This window comes from Triturus cristatus, chromosome 10 (genome assembly GCF_964204655.1).
Source record: "Triturus cristatus chromosome 10, aTriCri1.1, whole genome shotgun sequence".
NCBI lineage: Eukaryota > Metazoa > Chordata > Amphibia > Caudata > Salamandridae > Triturus > Triturus cristatus.
The window spans coordinates 572,261,101-572,286,560 of NC_140593.1; the positions used below are offsets into that span (position 1 = coordinate 572,261,101).

The 25,460-nt window shown below is 45.1% G+C and overlaps 2 protein-coding genes across 5 annotated transcripts in view; one reads left to right on the forward strand and one right to left on the reverse strand.

The window, feature by feature from the left end:
- The window catches only part of LOC146789752 (uncharacterized), a 273,763-nt gene that overhangs the window by 214,656 nt on the left and 33,647 nt on the right, over window positions 1–25,460 (reverse strand). The window lies entirely within an intron of this gene.
- Window positions 1–25,460, forward strand: part of LOC146789753 (multidrug resistance-associated protein 1-like) — a 621,679-nt gene that overhangs the window by 82,117 nt on the left and 514,102 nt on the right. Inside the window, exon 2 of the mRNA XM_085632086.1 lies at window positions 9,704–9,880. Coding sequence (XP_085488212.1) covers window positions 9,704–9,880 — 177 coding nt within the window. The remainder of the gene's footprint in view (window positions 1–9,703; window positions 9,881–25,460) is intronic.

Here is a 25,460-nt window from a genome sequence, read left to right on the forward strand (position 1 = left end):
AGGAACACATCATTTGTGAATGGCAATATTTTACTGGTTTTAATGCCAGAAACCGGTCCTAGGAAGCTTGTTTCCGGTCCAGGGAGGACATGGCTTGGCAGTTCGGGCTGGACTGTTCCCATGAGGCACAGGGTCAGACTGATTTGCATATGGCCATGTCTGAACTGGGGTGGCAGAGTGGGCTAAAGAACGGTGGTGGATTAAACCCAGATCAGTTGACTGGGGGTGAGTGCTTGCAATGTTCAACACTCAGTCCATCATTTCCTTTGGTTTTGCTTTGTTCGCCATAAGTTGGCAGGGTATGCTCAGACGTGAGTCCCTTGCTCACTTTGCCACTGGATTCAAGCAAGCCTGGCTGAAGACGGCTGAAATGCCAGAAACCGGTCCTAGGAAGCTTGTTTCCGGTCCAGGGAAGACATGGCTTGGCAGTTCGGGCTGGACTGTTCCCAGAAGGCACAGGGTCAGACTGATTTGCATATGGCCATGTCTGAACTGGGGTGGCAGAGTGGGCTAAAGAACGGTGGTGGATTAAACCCAGATCAGTTGACTGGGGGTGAGTGCTTGCAATGTTCAACACTCCGTCCATCATTTCCTTTGGTTTTGCAATATTTTACTGGTATCATCAGCTTCGAATTTCAGACCACCCAGCCCGCTGTTCTCTCTTATTATATATTTTGTGAGTGGCTTCATGCCAATGGAAAGCAGTAGGGGCAACAGAGGGGACTGTGTCAGGTCCCGCACCTCAATACAAATGTTCAGTAAGCTCCCCCAATCGCACTCAGTCTCTCAAGAGAGGAGCTTGTATTCTGTCACAATCATCACTATGAAGGGTATTGCAAACCCATTTCGCCCAGGACTTTAAAAAACAAAATGCCAGTCTAAGCGGCCAAAAGCGTTAACGGTCTCAAATGTTACTAACATAGTTGGGGTCAATTTCTTTTCAGCCTCTTCAAGCAGGTGGACATCTCGTCTAATATTATTATGGGTTTGCCTATGCTTTGGAAAGACAAATTGACCAGGGTTGATAATATTAGGTAGGATACATTAAAATCTTGTGCCCATGATTTTTGTCCATATTTTTGTCTCAATGTTTAAAAGTGTTATTAGCCTGTAAGATACACACTATTTGGAGTATTTCCCTTGCTTAAGGATTAAAGAAATGTTGAATTCAGCCATTGTGGGTATGAATCATACATCTTGTGTAAATTTACTGAACAATTATGTGAGATGAGGCACCTGTATTGCTGGAAATGTTATGCAGAACTCTCCTGTAAACTAATCAGGGTGAGGGGCCTTATTTAATGTAAGGAATTTTATAGATGCCACAACTTCCTGCTCAGATATGGGGAGCTCTAGGGCATTTTGTTGCCCTAGCGTCAGCTTGGACAGAGAACAGCTCCCCAAATATGGGTCTTGATCGGTTTTCTAATGGATGTTCTGCTTCATATAAGGTGGTGTAAACGTAATAAAAAGCCTCTCTTTTGTCCTCTCGACTCCAGTCAACTGTTGTGTTTCTTCTATGCACCCCTTCTCTTATTTAGCCTGTAAGAGACATGCCAGGTGAGGTCCCACCTTGTTATATTATGTTATGAGTATTTGTAATGCACACTATCGCCCACAAGCGTATCTCGCAGCTAAGCAGGTGTCGGTGTCTAGCCCGGTCTATGGTAGGTTGATTAGTTGAAAAGCCAAGTCTCCTGCTACTTGCAGAATTTAAGTAGAGAGATGGATGCTCAGATGTGGAGCGGGAGCCTGTTCTTCAGGATTAATGTAAGAGAACATGCGTAGGAGAGGTGTCTGGGTGGTTAATGGAAGGGGATGCGACTGTTCAGGTAAGTGGGGTCTAAGTTGTGTAGTGCCTTTAATGTTTGCGTGAGGAGTTTGAAATGAGCGCATTTGTATTTCAGGAGCCAATGGAGCTCTGAGGTGTGGTGTGATGTGAGTTCTATGCAAGAGGTTGATGATGAGTCTGGCTACCTGGATGCTTTGTAGTCTTCTAGTGAGTTGCTTGGTGATCCCAACGTAGAGGGTACTTCCCAAGTCCAACTTGCAGATGACTAGGGCATGAGTGATAGTTTTTCTAGTTTTGCTTGGGAGCCATTTGAAGATCTCCCTTAGCATCTTCAGTTTCTGGAAGTAGCATGCAGTTACAGTGTTTATTTCTGCAGTCATATCTAGTTTGCTGTCAATGATTATTCTGAGGTTCCTGGTGAGGGTGCAGGGTGTGGGTCAGAGTTTGGCCGGCCACCAGTTGGAGTCCCATGGTGAGATGTTCTTGCTGAAAATCACTACTTCTGCCTTGTCAGTGTTGAGTTTGAGACTGTTGGTTTTCATCCAGTTAGTGACTTCGGTCATGAAGGGAGTGAACTTGTTTCTTGTGTTGAGGGTTTTGTCCAAGAGGGAGAGTGTGAGTTGTGCGTTGTTGATATCACGTGCACGGATAACATTAGCCAGATAGATCATATATGCATGGAAGAGAGAGGGGCGGAGCGATGAACCTCAAGGCACTCTGCAGATGAGTTTGTAGGTTTCCAAGGAGTGAGGTGCCAGGTTGACAGGTTGGGTTCTATCTGTTAAGAATGAGCAGATCAAACGAAGAGCAGATGCCAATCCTATGCAGGTGACAGAGGATGGGGTGTGAGACCATGCCAAATGCTGCAGAGAGGTCCAGGAGAATGAAGGTTGCCGTGTCTCATCTGTTAAGGATATTTTGGATGACTGTGCCAGCGATAAATGCTGTTTCTGTACTGTGGTTAGACTTGAATCTGGACTGTGTGCGCGGAGGAATTGATGGTTGCTGAGGTGGTCGGTGAGGCATCTGTTGATTAGTTTCTCTAAGACCTCAGACCACCTTATTCCCATGAATGTAGCATATTTTGCATATTGATTTTGAATATAAAGAAAGTACAGCTCAGATTTGCTCATACCTATTATATTTAATTTGCCCCTGGAGGAGAGTAGTTTGGGCTCTTTTTTTTAATTTACAGTAGGAGTGAGTTATAATCACGGTTAGTCTGCACTCATATATATTCTGTGTGACTAATATATGAAAAAGAAGAGGAATATGCAATGTTTTGAGTATTCTCATGATTAAGACAAAATCACATATGTACTTTAGAAATGTAACTGACAGGATTGTGCATTAATATTGAGCTAAGGGAATAAACGTTAACATGTTATGCCAATTTGTTTAAAAATTATACTCATGACACTAATGTTTCACAGGTTTGCCATTTATAATTGTTGAAGTATATGTTAAATGGATAACATACCTGCTTTTAGAATTGCACACATAATGTAACCTGTGCGTTGTCAATTTACCCCAACTGTAGGCCTTAAATGCATTTCTAATATATTTTCTAGCTAACGTTTGAATTCTTATTTTGCTTGCATTTTGGAATGTTTCATTATCTTGTGTTCCTACTGCAGGTGGACAATGCTTAATACTTGAGAGAAATAGTTATTGTTCCTAGTAGATAGAGTGGCCTGAGAAGAAGAAATGTGTTACCGGATGGGGGGGGATGAGTTCTCGTGGGAGAAGGAGATGGTACCTAGGACATACTAATCTTCAAGTGTGTGAACATGGTGGCAGAGGAAAGAAGCCAGAGGGTGCTGGAAATGGAAATTTACTGGTGGCACTATGGGAGGTGTCTTAATTCACAGATTGCTTATGTTGTAATATAGTTAGGGCAATAAACAAGAAAATGGACGGATTCAATGTAGGAATCCAGATATACAGATGCCTCAATGTCATGCACAACAATGCAAAACCATTAGGTTTTTAAGATGAACCCTCACCCACCAACCTGGTTGGTGGCATGCTTCATCATTGGGTTCCCAGCTGGGCTGCCAAATGCAACCAGGCTGTGCTGCGACGCCTGAATTACAGCGGAGCGGGTTGTTTTGTATGTGAGAAAGGTGAGTTTGTGGTGCAGATTAAAAGTACCTATAGGATCCTCTATCACAATTTTTATTCCTGAGGTCCCAGGGCACGGTTAAAAGCATGGAGAGGATACGGTGAAGATTTTATTGCTCTTCCTTATCCTCATAGAATGGTCGACATGATTCAGCCTCGACTGAGGTACTGAGACTTTCTTCAGGACCAAGGGAGTGAAGTGTGTCAAGATTGAAATGACCACATGAATTTATCAGCACACACGCTAAGGTGTGCTGTGAGTGCAAGGTGAGCCATACTTACGGTTCTCACCGTTGGGTATGTAATCTGGAAAAATAGAACACAATGTGAAAAACATACAGAACAAATAACATTAAAATTGGAATTGACGGCTGGTATGCAGCCACCTCATCTAGTTTGTGCTGGAGTGCAAATGATTATACACATGTGCTGCAATTGAGTTGGTCGATTTGACACCTGGATCCTAAATAAGTCATTTCACACATGGGCACGCAAATACACTGTGAAAATGCTGAAACCTTGCATAGTGAATCGTGCAATTGAACATGCCTCTTAGTGAAAGGGAGCACACATGGCAGTCTCCTACCCGCATATGCAGGTGAAGCCTATATGATTTCACAAATAGATTTTATAACCGTATATTAGGTGTTGCTCATCTAGTCAGAGAAAAATTATCCTACCAAACTATGATTATATGGTCGAGGGAAGAAGAGCCCCGGTACAAAGAAACTTGATTGTTTAGCCTGGGATTTATGCACATGCAGGCTCCCCAGAGTATCCGTGCTACGCTCATATGGTTTCTACATTTCCGTCTGTGTTTGCACCTCTCTTGACAGATTTGTGCGTTATTTCATTAAACATGATTAGGGTTCCTATGACCTGGAAACAGGCATGTGTACTGCCTCCGCTCATGAAAGCTTAAGAAAGCCTTTACAGATATTGCCAATTTTATTATTGCCCTATTTCTCTTTTCCCATGCACGGACAAATTATTGGAGAAAATCGTTAACAAACAGTTGTCTCATTATTTGGAGGACAACAATATTCTGGACTCCTCCATAATCAGGGTTTAGCGAAGCACATACTACAGAGACAACCCTATCGGCCATCTCGGTTGAGATCAGAACTACTATTGTTAAAGGTTAGCCGGTTGCCCTCCACCCGCTAGATCTGTCTGAGGCCTTTGACACAGTCTCACATGCAGTCCTTGTGAAGAGACTTTATGAAATCGGCATCCATTCTCTGGCCCTTGAATAGTTCACAGATATTCTGGCACAAGAACACACTCTGTCTATCTTGTGCCTTTCAAATCCATAGCAGTCCCAAACACCTGTTGGGTGCTGCAGGGGTCTTCCCTGAGCCATACCCTTTTTAATATCTATGAGGTACCCTTTTCCAAGATTGTAAAGGACTTTGGTTTTGAAATATTGTCCTAAGCTGATGATACTCAGTATCAGTATGTTATTAGACAAAGCTTCTGTGACTGCATGCGCTCAGTGACCCAGTGGATGTACCTTGTCTGTCGCCACTAAATAGCGAAAAAACAAAAATAGTCCTATTTGGCAGGGCCTAGGAGATATGGCCTGCAGATTGATGGCTTTGCAAATTCATCTCCTCTTCCTCTTCTAAAAAACATAATCAAGAATTCGGACTTTCAGATTGATGATACGCTCAGAATTCAGGGGAATGTGGTTTGTGGGTCCTGTTAAGGAATTCATCGAATGCTGAGAAAGATCTTTAAATGGATTTTCCTGCACTGTCATAAGACATTCATGCAGATTCTAGTAACCAGCCAGTTAGACCATGGGAATGCTCTATATGTCACCATAAACCAGGCCTTATTATCCACTCTTCAGATCGTGCAGAATGCAGCCTCTATGCTGGTCTTTAGTCGGCCTCTTCGTACTTGTCCAGAACCACTTTTGAAAACTTTCCATAGGCTTCCGGTGAGGAAACGCAGTGTGTTCAAACTGCTTTGCTACACTCATTGAGCCTTACATGGTGATGGTGGTCATTATCTTCAAACACGGGTCAGCTTCTACCGACCTGCTTAAAAGCTATTATATGTGCACAGTGCCTTTAGCCTCTCCGCTACAAATTCATAAAGTTAGAAGTGGGTGGCTCTCCTTTGCATATCTGGCCCCACATCACTGGAATAAGCTTCCGCTGGACATCTGTTTGTACAAGAGTTTGTTAATCTTTAAGAAAAGGCTGAGGACATGACTGTTCTGAATTCCATGTCTTCCTCCTACCCTGTCTTCGGAAACGCATTCGGATGACCAGGCGGAAGACTGCCTCCGTTCCTAATACGAGTTGAATGGGACACAATATGCTTATTGCCATAGGTTCTTAATGGAACCCTTTGGCCCCATATCTCTCTAAGTCTATGGTTATCAAGCCAACCATACTTTTTTGGGCATAACTGTGCGTAGATAGATGGTGATTGGAAGTCGGCCTACTCTATTCCTTTTGGATGTGAAAAAGAGCTTGAAAAATTCATTTAGAAGCCTTTGGTAATAATAGATCGACGTAGAAAACTATGGATAATAACATACCGTGATTCAACTGTGGCTGGTGTGCCACAACTTTGCCCTGAAGAAGTCCTGGGTCAACAGGACGAAACACGTCGACTGATGGAGAATCTGATTAGAGATAAAAGAGAAGAACGAAACGAGAAGACTGTGTATTAGCAGTGATTTGCTTTTACTACCACTGGTTCGGTATAGTTACGGATCTATTTACTCTTTGCATTGACGGATTGTGGTGCTGAACCATACTTGTGGTGGTTTGTGTTATATCCCCTTCAGTGGGGAGGTGCTCCTGGGCAGGGGTCTCTTTTGGTTTATTAGCACACTTTCTTGTCTATTGTTGACACTGTATGGGGGATTTACGGCATGAGTGCTGCAATTTGTGTATGGTCCACATCCATTGCCTTACATTTATACAATTTTCCAAGTCGTCACATTTTAGCGCTAGGGAATCCGATAGCGTTTGGAAGAAATTAACCTGATCCACAAGGGTTCACTTTGCTATTTAGGCTTCCAAACACATGTTGTCCCCTTTCCTACTTGCCGCTAGTCAATGGTCACACAATAGATCAATGTAGCAAATTGGCCTGTAAAGATGCTGGCAATTCGCATGGAGGGCAACGCATCTAAGTGTCACCTCTCACCACTGGAAAATCCAGACTCCAAACTCAACCATTATCGGAATTAAATGGTAGCCTGGAAACCCTCCCAAGCAAATTCTATAAGAAGACCTGGGGACCACCTTAATGCAGCAACTATGGTGAGTTACATTCCTTAAGAATTTCCTCCCAACAGAAAAAAATGACTGGAAGGTCCGGCTGTCCTGGTTCTTGTGTAGGATCTCCCATGCAAATCCTGTAAGAGTCCCTGGGTAGCACCTTAATGCACTGTACAGAACTATTGTACCTTCCGCAAACTCACCCACATTTATAAATGCGCCTAGAACAAACCATTTAATAACAATTTAATAACATGTAGGCCTTATACCAAAACGAATCAGAAGCAAACTAACCAGAGGTTATATATGGGGATCGGTAACATGACTCTCTGCACTGTGGTCCACGTGTCACCTATAAAGCATTGAGGAACAAATAATTACACAATGAATGGTTCTACTGCTTTGTGAACTAATGGCTTCCTTTCACACAACGAGTTAATTATTGCCAGTGTCCTCCATTGTGGACTACCGCCTTCTCAATGTTTTAATACATTGATGTAATTGTACAGCAGTAGAAGGAGCTCATATTGCTCCTGCAGTATTGTTTGTTCCCTACCCTTACATTTATTGGAGAAAAATAAGAACTAGATTGTCTTAATGCACACACTTCATCTTGTTTCCTACCTCTTTTCCTATGACTGGTTTACAGTTGGTTGCATCTTCTTTCTTGAAACTTGTAGAATTAAATATAACAAAGTTTGTTACCCCGGTTAATATCATCCCGGACATCCACTGTTCCGCTTCTCATTTTCTTTATCAGGATTCTTGCTGCCTCGTGTTGTTTATCCAAGTCAGTGAATCATAATAACCTTGCTTATTCCGGATGGCTGCCTTCAGGGTAGATCTCACAGGATTAGCAAAAGGGACATTCTGCTTGGCCATCTCCAATTCCTACCGTCGCTCCCTGTGTAAATCTGTGTAGTGTAGTATGACAGGGGCCACTTGTTCTTTCTGATTGTATGTGGTGCGCATGAGAGTGCAATAGAGGTGGATATCCTCAATATAGGGTTTCCTTCTGCTTGCACTTATCCCCAAAAGCTAGTACTACACAAGCTGCTAGATCTTTTTTTCTCTGCTGTTGGCCTGTGGTGATGTGTACACCCCCTCCACCTTCAGAAATTGTAGTTAAGCCACGTGATTGTACCTACTGACATCAACGTACTTCTATTATTCAGCGTCAAGATACCCGTAGTGGTGAACGTGCGCTTTACAAATACACGTTATGCTATGTTATGTTGCATTGCAGCGCTGGATGCCCTCCTTTAGTTAGTCTGCCAGGTTGATGCCTGGGTTACTTATATCACAGGGCCTGTTTTGAGGGGGGTGCCCATCATTGATTGGCTCACTGGAACGGCAAGAACCATGGCTAAAGATTATTCATATTTGTTGAAAAAAGTGCTTGTTTCGAGCTCGAGACTCGAAGTAATGTCCTCTCACGTGAGTAGATTGAGGATTTTTACTGATTAAACAGAGCGATCATTTAGCAAAGAGTACATGAGAAAGACCAACACCCACCCCATCTTTACAGTCTTGTGAGTCTGCAGTTCTAAGCCACTCTTAGCTCATCCATAGCATTCCCACGTAAGTGATGCCTCACCGAACAGTCTGAAGTTCTGGAGTAACATGATGGGGCTGGTTCTCACTCGGTATTGTTCCATTGAACAGGTTAGGAACTTAATTTTTCACAATCAGATTTTGAGCCAGAGCAAAAGAAGGGTGGAAAAGGGAGAACAAAGAGAGAAAGGCAGGAAAAGCAGAGATGAAAAAGAACTTGCAGCAGTAAGATAAAGAGACAGGAATTGTAGGGTGATGTAAGAAAGGGCCACGAGGTGGAAACAAGGCTAGGGTGTCTTGGCGTTCAGCAATTCCGCCGCACAGCAGCGCTGCCGGGCTCCTAAGAAAAACTTTAGACTCCTGTATTTATTTTCATGTATTGTATTTATTTTACAAATTAAGCGCTGAAAACAGTTTGTCGTCAGAAATGTGGTGATCCAGTAGAGAGGAGATGTGGCGTTCATTTCGCAACCAGACAATCGAGGTGGAATCTTGCCCAAATAATGTGATTATGGGTGGATTATGGTACCTCATTGTACATTAGCCCTCCGCTTAGACATAGGTAAACATGCCTACTACGCAGTGCATGAATAACTGATCGTTTAAAGATGTGGAATATGTACTAAGTAGAGCAGCGTCAGAGTACATGACACATTCTCTTTGCAGCTCTAAGTCCTGCCTGTTTACAGTCCTTTAAAATGTTCACCTACGAACATGGCGGACCATGAGAAATGAAGACACTTGATACACAGCACTGACTGCCCCAACAGTGGAGAGCGGCTCAGTACTTGTGAGTAAACCAAAGTGACGGGGATAACCCCTGCGTTTATGAGAATGCGTCTGGGAGAAAATGTGTGCTCCTCCCCTGTTGTACATGCGTGGCTGAATAAAACATAATTGTGCAATATTAATCTGTTACGCAGCCGTGCTTACAATGACATAATTTGAGGTGTTTGAGACTGTGGTTACAATTATATTTTCGTTCTAGGATCTGAATCTGACGTGGCATACGGAAAACCCTGACTTTACTCCCTGTTTTCATAATTTGATCCTCTACTGGATTCCGTGCATCTATCTGTGGATCTGTGCGCCCTTCTACTTCACCTACCTCTGTCACCATGACAAGGGCTACATCCGGATGTCACACCTCAGCAAAGCTAAAACAGTAAGTGCTTCGCTTCATCGCTTGCTCCTCTTTCCAAGAACACCTTGTGTATTCTTACAGTGGATATTTCTTTTATGTTTGTGGCATGGTAATGGTGAAAATACTTAATGGTACAATTCCATGCATGTATTCTAAAACTACCTGGCACACACATGCACTTACTTACACTTACTTGTGTAGTGTAATTAATTGTAGAGTCTGTGGGTAAAAGTTAACCTTTTAAAAAGGGAGGTATTCAGGATTCTCAAATTCTCTTAAAATTGGGCAGGCATTGTGTTTAGGGTTCATCCAAGGTTTGACAACAATGGTGGCAAAATCATGCAGTGGTTAGCGCAATTGACCTATAAATTGCCATAACATATTACACTGACTTACACTTGGAGACACGGTAGGCATTCTCCCCAGTGGTGTTAGGGTAAAAAGGCCTGCATCCTACAACTATTAATCATCTGCCACTAAAGGTTAGTAGTGCCATGGCCTACTCATGGGGATAGTAGTTACCAATGTTAAAGTAGTGTCACTATCCCCCAATAAATTCTAGCACTCTCTTGGTAAGCATGAGATAAATATTTATTACTAGAAAATGCATAATTCTGATACATGTGCTAACAGTGGTTTGCACAGGTGTCAGCAGCTTGCATGGATGATGTAATTGTAAGAGGTAGTCTAAGCGAGGTCATATGCTCTTTATGACTAATCATCTATTGCATAGTGCAAGGTGTCTTTCCCTCTTTCTGTCTCTTCCTCACTTTTCAGTCCTTTTCTCCGTTTCAGTCCCTCCCTCTGTTTGTTTTGCCTAGCACACTTTTTGAGCTGTTTACCATCTTTCGATCTCCCTCACTTATTTGTGTTTCCTGCCTCATCCTCTCGTTCTCGTCCGTTCCATCTTTCTGACAGTATTGTTCTCCCTCTACCCATGTTCTGTAACAAAGACTTGCAGCCCATCCTCAATCGCAGGTAACATTTGTTGGTCTGCATAAGCACCTTTTCTTCTGACATACAGGCCCTATCAAATTAATTTCTAATGTCCTGAGTCCTGACATGCTGTTGAGTGAACCATCAACTATAATGTACAGTGAGATTGATTAAAACATGCTGCTATAAAGGGAATCTCAATAGCTGCACATGTCTATTCATGTATGACCTTTACTTCTGCTCTTGCTGTGGCTTAATGAGAGAGTTGAGGTACTATGCTCAGTATCACACAATGTGATGAAGAGGGTAAGCAGGGTAGCACAAAATGTGATGAGGTGTTTACTGATGGGTGACAAGCATGTCCATATGTATCCCAGCATGGTATGGATCTCATATAAGCGATTTATTTTCCTGCCTTCTTGTCCCCCATTGGGTTTTGCCTAAGACAGTGCATGTGCTGTATGTTATGAAACACGTTATCTTACTGTGGGTGCAGAGTCTGTCCACTGCTTACCATCAGTTGACTTCATCATCGCTTTAATTTACTTTCTTCTTATTCATTAACTGCATAGGCTTTACTTCCTCTTCTTGTCTTTGTCCCACCCATGGAGCATGGACACACTACTATGTCCTCCTACTGCTTTCTTTTTCAGGCACTACTTTTTCTTTCTGTTTAAGCAATCTACGAAAGTACATTCGTTTTCATGCTTTCTTAAGGGCTTTCAAGAGTATTGTGCCCTGAAACAGCTGATCATAAATGTTTTAAAAATAAACTTCTGTGTTTCTCTTCCCCACACCATACTCTGTATTCCTCTGTCTTACTGTGTGCTTCTACCCCACTGCCACCGCTGTGCCTTTTCCCCTGTGTGCTTTATCTGCGCCAACTCGACGTTACCCTCTTTTGCCCGCTTTATTCCCTACCCACGTCCCATGTTGCTTCCCACCCAAGCACCCCTGCTGCGTCCATCTCTCATCCACTGTGTTGCTGTGGCCCCCACAAGTGCCCCATGTTGCTGCTGCCACTGTGTTGCTTCCTCTACCTACTTTAAAAACTCACCCTCGTGCCCAGTTTTGCTTCTTCCCCTCGTCCCCATGTTGCTTTACTCATCCATACACCCGTTGCGTCTACCATTCATCCCCCATGCTGCTTTGGCTCCCACATATGGCCCGTGTTGCTTCCGCCTCCGTGTTGCTTCCCCCAACCTCTTTCAGAGCTTGCTCTCGGGCCCGTGTTTCTTCCTCCCCTCATCCCAGTGTTGTGCCCCAGCCATGTTGCTTATTCCCCATTTTGCTTCCCACACCTGTCGTAAAAAAAAATAAGATTGCTTTCACTGTTTTTTCCTTTTCTTTTTAGTTACTGAACCAGCTCAGATCAGTACCTAAAAAAAAAAAAAAGTGCTTGCACTTGTTTGTAGGAGAATGCATACGTGGTTCACATACCTACAAAATGACTCCGCTGGTCAAGTCAAAAGTTTTTTCTTTTTACAAAATTCTTCAGGCATGCCATGAAGCACACCATTGGGTATTCTGTGCCATATAGCTAAACCATTGGCAAAGCCAGTAGGTCCCAAAGGCGAGACCTATAGCCTTTGCCAATGCTTGTTTCTCTCTGTCGTTGTATGAATGTGGAAATGAGACTTTGAAATCAGGAGGCTGGAAGGCAGATTGTGGCATGGGCAGAAACACCTTGCAGAAGGCATACTCCTGGCAGGCACCTGGGTCTATGATGCCTTTAAGTTTAAGTACTAGATAGATGGGCTCAGATCCATGAGCTTTATTTATTTATTTATTTATAGAGTTGTATATAGCGGGAACATGACCCAAAAGGGTATCAGAGCACTTTACATACATTCAGGGAAAATAAAAAGGTAGAGCAAAGCAACAACATATTCAAGAGTGATAAAGGATGTAGCAAAGCCAAAGCAATGGAAGAGAGCCCCCTACAGCACCAGGCTGACAGGTCAACATACAGGAGCGAAGACAGGAAGTAATAAACATGGATGAAGAGAATGCACCTTAACGTTATCCACAGGGAGGAGTTTGTGAATTCTGGTTCATAAAAGTATTCATCAGTAGAACTTTAACTTCTTTTTTAAAGCTGCAGTTGAGATATTCTGTCTGGTTTCAGGGATCAGGGAGTTCCAAATTCTCAGGGCAGTACCCGAGAAGGCACGGTTATAGGTTTTCTTTTTAGGAAATTTTTGTGGCTTCAGTAATAAAGTGCTGGTGCTTCTGGAGGATCTGCAGCCAACAGATAGTACCAGATTTTGTGCAAGGTACAATGGGGAATTGAAGTGGAGGGCTTTGTGGGTCATGCAGGCAATTTTTAATTCAATACTAGCCTCATATGAAAGCCAATTTAGAGATTTCAAATCAGGAAGGATGTGGTTGTTTCTTTTGGATCTTGTGATGAGCCTTACAGCAGAGTTAAGAGAAGCCCTTAGAGGAGCTACCTTGCACCTAGGTCGACCACAAAGGGATGCACTTCCATAATCCAACCTAGAAATGACTAGGGCTTGAACAGCAGACTTGAAATCATCAGGGGGGAGAAAGAGTTTTATTTTCCTTAAGATACTCATTTGAAAGTTCTCTCCTTTGGTTGCTATGCTGATGTGCTCCTGCACGTTCAGGTTCTTATCTAGCCTTCTTCCCAGTGATCTCGCTGAATCTATAATGTGTGGTACGCAGTTGAGGGCTGTTAGTTGTTTCATATATTCTTCAATAACCAGAGATTGCTTGGGTGGTGCGATTAGGAGGAATTCTCTTTTTGAGAGAGTTTAGTTTGAGGTGGTTGGAGGTCAATAAATGTTGGGTTTTATGTAGAATAGTGTTGAGAGACCTGATATCATCAGGGAAAGAGATTTTCAGGTACAATTGAGTACTCCAGCATACATGTGATAGTGGATGTAAGAAGATTTTAGAATTTCAGTTAAAGGCTTCATGAACAGGTTGAAGAGAGTGGGTGAGTGTTGACCCCTGCGGAAACCTTTGTGTGATTGGAGTGGAATTGCACAGGAACCGATTGACCTTGATTCTTTCATTCTGTTGTGGAGAAATGAGGCGAACCATTTTAACACTGACCTAGATAGTCCCATCCTGCATTCCAGTCGGTCTAGGAGGTTGTCATACTTGACAGCTGACAAGCGGTCGAGGAGGATAAGAAGGCAAGATTTGTTCTGATCCAGCATTTTTAGCACGTCGTAAATTATGTGTGTAAGGGCCGTTTCAGTGCTGTGACCCTGACGGAAGCCAGATTGGAATTGGTCTAGGAAATGGAATTGATCAATTTGGTTACATAGTTGGACATGGACTGATTTCTTGTGGAGCTTTGCCAGAGTTGGAATGGTATTGATTGGACAGAAGTTATTTAGGCCTTCGTGATCCACCGAGGGTTCTTTCAGAAAAGGGGTTACCCACCCCGACTTTAGGCAGTATGGAATCACACCTTGAAGTATGGGTGGCCCAACCAATGGTGTCCAGGCATCCCCCAAGAACCCAACTTACCTCTCTAGCTTGTGGTTGCCTTCAGGAAGTCTCCCTGCCCGAGCCTGCAGCAACTTCGCAGAACCGAAGGTCTCCATTGAAAAGCACAGGGTCCCCAATGTCCTTTTTGCACCCTGCACCTGGCTGCCCCAGTGTCGCTGGTGGTGCAGCTCCTGTGCTGGTCGTTGGCCATTGCAGTGCTGACCTTAACCCTAGGAGCTTTGCTCCCACACCAGAGGGGTCTGTTCATCTGTAGTCTGTAACCGAGGACCACCTTAGCCGCATAGGCTAACAATGGGTCCCTGCACTCTGCACCCGGCCGCTCCAGTGCCGCTGGTGGTGCAACTTGTGTGCCCAATTAGACCTTGGGGAATCTTGGTCCCAACCCCCAAAACTCCCACTCATAAGTTATGCACTTGCCTGAGGAACCGCTAACACTTTTTCTCCCGTAAGAACCCATATTAAGAGATTTTGGGAGCCTAAAATGTTCTGTGTTGAACTGATATTTGTATGAGAAAAGAGAACTAAACTGCAAAGTATAAAAAAAAGTATTACTTACAGTGTATTGTGAGATCCTAAGGTGTGGTATCTAGGGATACAAATGAAACTGCATTTTAAAGAGATACAAACCTGTAACAACTGCAAATCCATCCTCAATTGCATTTCTGTGTAAAGGTCTACAATTGAAAGTATATTTTACCTACCTGTACCAAGTCCTGCTTAGATCTAGAAATAAAATACAAGTATACTTTTTTTTATACTTACCCAATTGGTCTGGATTCAGTCTCTGAGTGTGCGCATCCGTCTTGATTGAAGTGAATACAATAAATGCTAAACATACCCTCTGAATAAGCCTAACTGCTCGTCCACACTACCACAAAGAGAGCTGTTAGTACTTACCTAATTTAGCCTCTTCAGTACCTCTGGGGACTCCCTGGATTCTGTGCATACTATACCTTACTTTGGTATAGTATACGCAGAGCCAGCTTCCTACAGATCTCTTTCAAACTTTTTCATCTTTTCAAGGAAGAACGAGGAAAATTCCTGATAGTTTGGCTGAGGGCTGGGCCCTGTTGGGGAAAGGTTAGGATAACTATTGTGTTGCAGTATGAATATTTTGAACAGATTTGTTGGGCAACTTCTTGCTCTATCAAGTAGATTTCTGAAGAAATTTGCTTTCGCATCTCTGATGCGTTTATTGTAAATGCTCCTCGCCCATCTCAGGAGCTTAAGATGTTCGAGGGACAGTGAGCAACTCCATGATAGTTCAGCTAGTCTCAGATTGTGACTATCTGTATTTAGGTTACCATTGAACCATGGTTTGGAGTCTTTGGAGGACATTCTTTTTAGTTGTAAGGGTGAATTTGCATCTAGAATACTCAATACGGAATTGTTGTAATGATCTTTGAGGTCATGGACATCTGTCATGTCAATGGGAGGAGGCAGGGTATTGTTGCTAAGGGATATCATTTCATACTGGTTTGTGTTTAGCATGGACCTTTTCTAGTGTCTGGGTTTCTTTAGTTTGAGTTGGCCTTTTTGTAATCCAAGATTCTATGATGCAGATGGTGATGCAGTGGTGGTCAGTCCAGTCACACTGGACGATCGATTCAAGTTGAATGGAATTGGTCTTAGCAATAATTAAGTCCAATTCACACCCAAGATGTGGATAGAGATGTTGCAGAATTGGTTCAGGTTGAGGTCTACTAGGAAGGTTTTGAGACTGTTCACTTCGAGGTCATTTGGGTCATTCCAGTACAAATTGAAATGTCAGAGGACGATCTGGGAACAATGTTGCCCCATGTTGGCTGACATTATTTCCCAAATTTGTTCTATGAATAAGCGGTTGTCTCTTGGTATATGGTAAATTGTGTGCAGTTTCCATAAAGGCCTGTTGTTACTTATAATGGCTATGCATAGTTATTCGCAGGAGGATAGAACAACAGTATGTGCCTGTTTCACTAAAATACTATTATATTGTATACAGGTGATGCCACCCCCTGGTCTATTAGCTGTGACTAATCTTATGATGGTGTAGCTAGGTGGGACTAGGGTGTCCAGGACTGGTCCTGAGGAATCATTTAGCCAATTTTCAGTATGAGGAGGTCAAGTTCCTGTGCTAGGGGGAGTTCAGCGATGTCTGCTGCGTGTTTCAGTGCTGATCTACAGTTGAGAGGCATGCATTTCAGGTGTGGATTGGTGTCAGTGGAGGTAGTCTGTGTGATGGGAACTCCCTTAAGCTTGGAAGTGTTTATAGCATTGGAGTTGTGCCTGAGTTCTCTGTGTGGGTTCGAAGGAAAGGTTTCGATTTGGCCCCTCTTATCTAGGTTGCTGTAGTTTGTGGAATTACATGAAAGGAGGAGGGAGTGAATGTTGCTGCCTGTTAATGTATCTTTCAGTCTAAAGGGTCTACTGGAGGCATTAGGGTAGTTTGTAGTTCTCCAACTCAGGAGGGTAAGCGGAGAGTTAGAGGAGATCACTTAAGCTGAAGGAGGTGACTGCAGCTTTGTGTGGTAGGTAGTACATTGTGCTCGATTGTGTCTGTTCTTCCCAGAAGACCTGTTAGACCACAAATCATTGGCCAACTTGTGGTATCTTCCTGTTGTGTTTATAATGTTCCCTGTTACCCGGTTCCTAGCTGCTCAGCCAGTGTGAGTGTTCTGTGTGGAATGTTGGTGTGATGGACACGAGTGGAATGTTTGGGTGCCTGGTGTGAGTGTTGACAGTTGAAGATGGGCTGAGCAGCAGGGAGTCTGCTCCTGGTGGGGCTGCTACCACTGATGTTATGAACTTAATAAATAACTTAGAGACACTACTCGGCTACGTCTAGGTCATCACTTCTACTCATGGAACCACATTATTACACAACTCTGAGGTGATATTAGTTTTTGTTAGTCAGCCTTAAGTTGTAAGTCCAGTGTGATCTCATTGTGTCTGGATTCTTGAAAGTAGTGGCGATAGGTAGTCATGGTTTGGATTATGGGGCCTGCAGGTGAATGGGCTTTCCGGATAGTAGTGTTAGGGTACTGCTGGCCTGTGAGAACCAGTGGAGGGGAGGTCGAGTTGGAGAAGTAGTTAAGCTTGCAAGAGGCAGGGTAGAACTTGTGAACTGGTTGAATAGAGACACTGGAGTTGTATGGGTATTGGAATTGTTCAGGATTGAGGGTTCAGACTTCAAGGGAGTCATTTTATGGTCCAAAAAAGTGTTGTGGCAACCTAGTTGTGTCTATGTCAGTGCGTTTGAAGGCTATGGGTGGAGGCGGGGTGGAAGAGTGAGCTCCATTGCTGTGTGTGTCAGTGACCGCTGCTCTAGAGGTATGATACGGGAGCTGGCTGGTTTGTCGGTTGACCATGGGAGAATCAGATCCCCAGGAGATAGTGGAGAGTTGGGATTGTGGGTGCTGATTGTCAGAGAGGAGTTAAGTGGGGAAGGGGAGGAGTGTTTCAGTAGGTGGGGATATGTGAAGATAATACTGGGTGCTCCTGTGGGTTGCTTGAAGGGCTAAGCCAACCTTGGGAGGGGGTGGAGTCATTGCTAGTCATAGAATTTTTGATGATGGAGAAAATGTAGTAAAAAACTTTCAGGTTGTGATCTGAGGATTGGATGAGGTTAATCCCGTTGTTATATATGGAGATGATCCCATCAGCTCTGCAGGAAAGTGAAGTGGCTAGCAAGAGACTTTGACCATATGGGATATTCTTGGAAGTAGTGATCCGGAGTAGTGAGTATAGGGCTTTCTCCATTAAGCTCTTCTTTTTATGTAGAAGATGAGATCACTAATTATAGTTCCTTTTTCCTAGCAGAAATATCAGTCCAAGATTAAGGTTACTGGGTGAGATTTAAGAAGTCTTTGTTTAAAGCGCTTGGATGCGTTTCTCATTAGATTAGGTGGGTACCTAATTATAAAAGCATTGTGGCTAGCTAGCTCGAGTTTGGGGTCTAGTGCTCTCTGGGAATTAAGATCCATGTCTGTATGGACAACTAGACCCAGGTTAAATGAATTGGGAAGGGCAGAGAGTGAGAAAGCTCATGGCTGAAGGTAGGGGAGAAAGAGATGGAAACCTCTGGACTGTGGCTATCCTAAAAGGTGCGAGAGCCCTTCTAATGCAGGGCTTCACACTAATAGAGACTTATGATTTCTAATATTATCTGAACATCAATTTAATTAGAGAGAGATGGACCTTCTTCCAGCGCTTGTAAAATGGCAAAGTGGTGACCTCTTTCATTTTTAGAGGTAGGGTACATTAAGTTGCGGCATTTGACGTAGGGGTGCTTTGGGAGCGAATGCAACTCCAGTACACTTACTATTCTAGCCATTACATATTTCTCACTACATCCATTTATGGGCAATATAGTTCAGATAGATTTGTAGAGTTAGCTTTGTGGTAGGCTCAGTACCCGTTACAAGATGGCCACCACGTTAGCGTTATAGTTGTTAGGTTGTACAAGGAAGTCCTTCTTTATTTTCAATGTGATGAAGGGACTTCATTCCTATGTCAATTACTTGCAGGGAGATATGGTCGCCATTTTGAAGAGGGGCCCATGTGTGGGCCTCAAGATAGAGGGTGTAGAAGAGTGGCATCGACTGCATAGTTGCCCCCAACTTTTTTCTGATGTTTTGACCGTTTTCTGACTCTAGCCAGGCTGTGGCCCTGCTATCCAGGACCCCACCCTATCTGCTTCCTCTCTAAACTGATGTGAGTACCCTAGGTACATACCAATTGGATACTGAGGACACCCTATCAGCCCCTTGTAGATGGTACCCTAGGTACCCAGGGCATGGGTCCCTCAGAGGCCTACCAGGGGCTGCAGCACTTATTGTGCCACCCCTGGGACAGCTATACAAACTGACACCACAAGACCACTATTGTAGTCTGGGTAAGGTGGTGCTTGCACCCCTTACAGGGATATAGGTATCCTGTATCCCACTTAATACAACACATATATCCTCATAGATCACCCCTAAGGCAGGCCTTGCAAATCCTACAAGGCAGGGTGCTGAGATATGTGTGAGGGGGAACCCCTACCTGAGTAGGGCCCCTCTGCAACCTTCGTAAAACTATTGCTGGGTTGTTTGTAGTGCAGCCATACCATATACTCTTAACCGCATTATAAGTAATCGCGATAGCGTGATAACTTGAGAGTGGCTGCACAGAACCATGTCGTGTTTGGTGTCAAACATGTAGGAATCCTACCCCCAATCCAACCATGGGAGTGAGGGCATGATTCCCCCCTGCTAGAGGGGCGACATGGTAAAAGCAGCAGATTAGACACCAATTTAAAAGTGCACACGTAGTACAAAATGGATGCTACCCGCCACCCATTCGACTCTGGCTGCCTGTTGCTGGGCAGAACTCCAGCCACGGCAGCTGGACAATAGGGATCTTGTTGCAGGGAGGTGCTCCCACCTCCCCAGGCAGACTATGTGGATTGGAACTGGGTGGGTGCACCATAGGATGTCTTTCAGACTTGCACGTAGGCTTCTCCAGTGCCTACTTCTGCATACACCGCCTCAAACCGGTTCAGGGGCATTCTGTCCCCTGCCCAGGCGGGAAAACACACAAAGGGGAGAGGGTGTAGCCACCCTTTCCCGCCTGAACTCTCATTGGTGTGCTCTGATTTAGACACTCCCCTAATCCTTGGATAAAGGTGGGTGCAGGGTCCCCAGAGCCTCAGATTAATCTTGGACTTCACAGACTTGAACCTTCGACTTGCTGCCGCACAGCTGAATGAAAAAATCTCCCTTGGGGTAAAGGAGTTTCCCCCCTGCTTGGCAGGCACCTGAAACACTGCAAGTGACCCGGTTGGAACTCAACTGCTCCTATGGACATCGAAGACTTCTGCCTACCTTGAGGTAGGTTTCCAAGCATCCCAGAGGCCAGTGAGTGTGCACAGCAAAGCTCAGCACCGTGGACCCCGTGGGTGCCGAGATCCTCAATACCCCAGGACACCAGCCACCTCTTGCACAGCACACGACCCCGACCAGTGGGGAAGTTGTGCTTTGGCCCAATATTGAGCTAACCTCTCAGCATCACCTGGGCCAAAGATCGACACCCTAGCCCACTCTGGCGACCCGTGGGCGCATCTTTACGCACGCCAAATTGCTGCCTCCCATGGTCCCTTGTCTCTCGACTGGTGGGCCCTAGCGGAGATCAATCTTCACTTTAAAGGGCTCCCCTGGTTGCTCCAGGCCTGCTCTACAGTCTCCTCACTGGAGACCTTGCTCAGACCTCGTGGGTCTGCACCGTAGCTGTTTCATGATCCTTGCGTGGGTTGCGGTTGCCAAGGCTTAGTGGATCCAATCCGGACACTAACACCGCAGCGGCCTTCATCCTTTGTGGGACAGTCGCCCTCCAAAAGCTGGCCTTCCTTGAAGCCTCCTGCACCCCGTGGCTGCCGATCCAAGCTAACCATCTTCCACCTAGAAGCACCCGACATTGAAGGGCTCTTTCTCCTGAGCCCCCTGGTCACTGTGCCGTGACCCAGACTCTGTTCCCTCTGCTTTCAGGTCCTTACCTTCAAGATCTACATGTTCAATCTGCACGACATCGACGAGGCTTCACGCCATCAGCAGTTCTTCACCTTTTTCCATTGAAAACGAGATTGTGACCCGACATCGAAAACAACCTATGCACCCGGCTTCCCTGGGGCAGGTAACAGTGGTACCTCGGTACTGTCGTGGGTGTGGGCCCTCCAAGAGCTTAACTCTAAGCTGCTGAACTTGAACTCCTGCAATTTCCAACCGCGACATTCTCCATAGGGTTTAATAGAGATCCCGACAGTAGTTTATACCACTGCACGCGTCTCCCGTGGGTCCCCTTCCTCACTACCTTGGGTGGTTTCTTAAGGGGCCAGCGACCCAAAGTGCCCTAGGCTTTGTCTGTAGAATTGTCGTGGTTCTTATACCACTTTTTTAATATATGGTTTGGTACCCCCCGGGGCCCTATGATTCCAGTGCTATTTATTGTAACTATCAATGCTTGTTTGAATTGTATCTTTACCTCCAGTTTCATAAAGAGACTAGTGGGATTATTCTTAGAATAAATACATATATTTTATATATATATACCTGTGTGGACTACTCTTTCATTTGGTTATTCAAGAGGTTATCTATGGTAAAACAATAAGCTTAACACTCCTTCAAGACTTAGCCTGAAGGCTGCTCTCCACAGCTACCACTAGGATAGCTTTCTTTAAAGGTTGTCTTTTAACCTATCACCTTAAGAGTCGAAATGGACTGGTGCAAGGTGTCCCCTATAACTAATGGACAGCATATGCCAGGCCAACTTCTCACATTGGTGTGCAGCGGTTGGATTCAAGCTTGCCATTGTTTTACCAGATAACAAATTGAATTTCTAAAGTGAAAGCCACTTTGGTACTAAAGGTACATATAAATTTAGATTAGAATACAATAAGTTCTACTGAACTTGGAGTTGTGTGTAGAGGGCTTAGCACACCTTGACTACAACTCAAGAAAGAGTTCAGTAGGCCACACCTAGTGTAGGTAGATGCAACAATCCACTACACTAGAAATGTCTTCAGGATACGGAGCCCATAAGGTCCTGGAAGGACCTTCAAAGGTCCCAGTCGACAGGTATGACAATCTCACTTTTGCTGAGCTTAGGGAGATGTGCACTGCTAGACATTTGAAGACAACCAAAAGGTGCCAACACTCAACGTCTCAGAGAAATTCTGCTCATTGCAGACTTCAAGCAGACTTTAGTGTCTGATGGGGTAGACAGGTTGGGTGGGCGTCCCACAGAAGAGTGGACTCTGATGAGGTTCAGGAAGAGGAAAATGAACTTGACCTGGATGAACCAGACCACTCACAACATGGAGGTGATGGCCCAAGGGGCACTCTCTCCATCCCTAATGGGAGAGTGGTGGATCCAAACAGAAGGGACAGATCCCCCTCAGAGGAATCTAACCATTCTAAGAGATCCACAAGGACCTCTGCCTCTTCTCAGAGAAGAGAGTCCTTCCAAGAGAGGAAAAGCAGACTGATCCAGTTTGAACAAGCTAAGCTTCAGCTCAGGAGAGAACAGTTAGCATTAGACAGGGAGTCCCTGGAGCTTCAGAAAGCTACAACAAAGTGGGGTCTAGAGACCCCTGGTGGCAGTAATAATACCCCTAGAGTTAGAGAGAAAGCTCCTGACCATAGGAACCTGCATAAGAGTGTGCCCCCCTATCAGTCAGGGGATGATATCCATAAATGGATCACTGCACTTGAAAGGGCCTGTAAAGTTCAAAGGGTCCCAGTAGATCAGTGGGCAGCAATCTTATGGCTCTCCTTGGCTGACAAAGGAAGAGACAAGCTCCTCTCTGTTAGGGAAGAGGATGCAGATGATTATTATATCTTGAAAAGTGCTTTGATAGATGGGTTTGGTCTAACCACTGATCAATACAGGTTCAAGTTCAGAGATACCCAGAAAGCACAAAGTCAAGATTGGGTAGACTTTGTAGATTGTGCTACCAAGGCTCTGGAAGGTTGGTTAAATGGCAGTAAAGTAAATGATTATCAAGCATTGTACAATCTCATCATGAGGGAGCAGATTCTTAATAACGGTCAGAATCAACTATTGCATCAGCACCTGGTGGACTCAGATCTGACCTCTCCCCAAGAGATCTGACCTCTCCCCAAGAATTGGGAAAGAAGGCAGACAAATGGGTCAGAACCAGGATCAAGCAAAAGGTCCAGCCCTTGGGGGGTGCAACTAAAAAGAAAGATGCCAAAAACTCTGAGAAGGGTGGGGAAAGGGGAAAAGACCAGCAGTCTTCAACAGGCCCCCAAAAATCAGCATCTGATAATTCCGAATCCAACAAAGCTAAACAGCCAAGGAAGCCATGGTGTAAAGTCTGTAAACAGAAAACCCATTGGACTTCAGACTGTAATAAGGCCAAAGACTCCACAAGTACCACTACACCTGCCCCTAAGGCACCTGTTCCCCCTCGTCCAGCTATAGGTGGTGGTACACAGAACAAGGGTATAGTAGGGTTGACCCAGGGATCTGGAGAGGACTCTGGCCTAGTCAGAATGCCTACTCAGGCTGTGTTGGTTTGTGATGGGGACCTGTCCCCATTTGTGAGTCCCAGTGGTCTGGGCAAATACAAACAACAGCCTAGGATAAATGGAAGGGAGTCTCTAGCATACAGGGACACAGGGGCTAGTGTCACCATGGTGACTAAGGACCTTGTGGATCCTAGCCAAATCATACTTGGAGAAACTTACCAGGTGACCAATGCGAGCAATGTCAGTACTAACCATGCTCTGGCAGTTAACTTCTCTTGGGGAGGGGTAACTGGCCTAAAGAAGGATGTGGTGAGTGCAGACCTACCAGTAGAATGTTTGCTAGGGAATGATTTGGAGACCTCAGCATGGGCTGAGGTGGAGCTGACTACCCATGCAGCGATGCTGGGTATCCCTGCAGAAGTGTTTGCCACAAGGTCAAAAGCTAAGCTGACAGAAACTGAACAGGCCCTGGATCCTGGAAAAATGGACCAAGTACCTTCCAAGAGAAGGAGTAGCAGGGGTAAGGCAGTGCCTTCCCCCCAGGATCAGTCTGAAGAGACTCTTATAGCAGAAGAGGATCTGACACCTGAAGAAGGAACTGTCCCAGATGAACTTGAGCCTGATCAGGTTGAGTTCTTGGGGACAGGGGGACCTTCTAGGGCAGACTTGAGCCTGGAGCAGCAGAGCTGCCCCACTCTTGAACCCCACAGACAGCAGGCTGCTGCTGGGAATGCTAGGGGAACCCATAAGATATATTGGGATGATGGACTCCTTTACTCTCAGGGTCGAGACCCCAAGCCTGGTGCAGCCAGGAGGTTGGTCATACCTCAGAGGTTTAGGGGTTTCCTGCTCACACTAGCCCATGATATTCCCTTAGCAGGACACCTAGGCCAAAATAAGACTTGGGACAGACTTGTCCCTCATTTTAATTGGCCTCAGACGAGTGAGGACTGTAAGAGCTTTTGTAGCTCTTGCATTACCTGCCAGGCCAGTGGCAAGGCAGGTAAGCCCACAAAGGCCCCCCTGATACCACTACCTGTGGTGGGGGTTCCCTTTGAACGGGTAGGGATTGACATTGTTGGTCCCCTTGACCCACCAACAGCCTCTGGGCACAGGTTTATACTGGTGGTAGTGGATCATGCCACCAGGTACCCAGAAGCTATTCCCCTTAGAACCATCACAGCACCTGTGGTGGCAAGAGCCCTCCTGGGAATCTTTTCCAGGGTGGGTTGCCCTAAGGAGGTTTTGTCGGACCGAGGTACAAACTTTATGAGTAGTTACCTCAAGGCAATGTGGAAGGAGTGTGGTGTTAACTACAGGTTCACCACCCCTTATCATCCTCAATGCAATGGGCTTGTTGAGAGATTTAACAAGACCCTAAAGGGTATGATCAAAGGGCTCCCAGAAAAGCTTAGGCGAAAATGGGATGTTCTTCTGCCCTGCCTTCTCTTTGCATACAGGGAGGTGCCACAGAAGGGGGTTGGTTACAGGCCTTTTGAACTTTTGTTTGGTCACCCTGTCAGAGGGCCACTCTGTCTAGTGAAGGAGGGATGGGAGTTACCTCTCAAACCCCCTAAACAGGATATTGTGGACTATGTACTTGGTCTCCGCTCCCGGATGGCTGAGTACATGAAAAAGGCGACAAAAAACCTTGAGGCAAGTCAGGAATTGCAAAAAGCCTGGCATGACCAAAAGGCTGTACTGGTGGTGTACCAGCCAGGACAGAAGGTATGGGTGTTGGAGTCAGTGGCCCCAGCAGCCCTCCAAGACAAATGGAGTGGACCCCATACCATATTGGAACAGAAGGGAGAGGTCACCTACTTGGTGGACCTTGGCACTCCCAGAAGTCCCTACAGGGTACTTCATGTAAACAGACTGAAACCATATGTGGACAGGGCTGACATGGGCTTGCTCATGGCAACGGATGAGGGACAGGAGGAGGAGAGTGACCCTCTCCCAGACCTGCTCTCTCACAACCCTGATGATGGGTCAGTAGATGGTGTAGCCTTGGCAGGCAGCCTCACTGCCCAGCAACAGTCTGACTGCAGACAAGTTCTTCAGTCATTCAGGCATATGTTTTCACTGACTCCAAGTCAGACCACCTGGTGCACTCATGAAGTGGACACTGGGGACAGTCTGCCTGTGAAGAATAAGATCTGCAGGCAACCTGA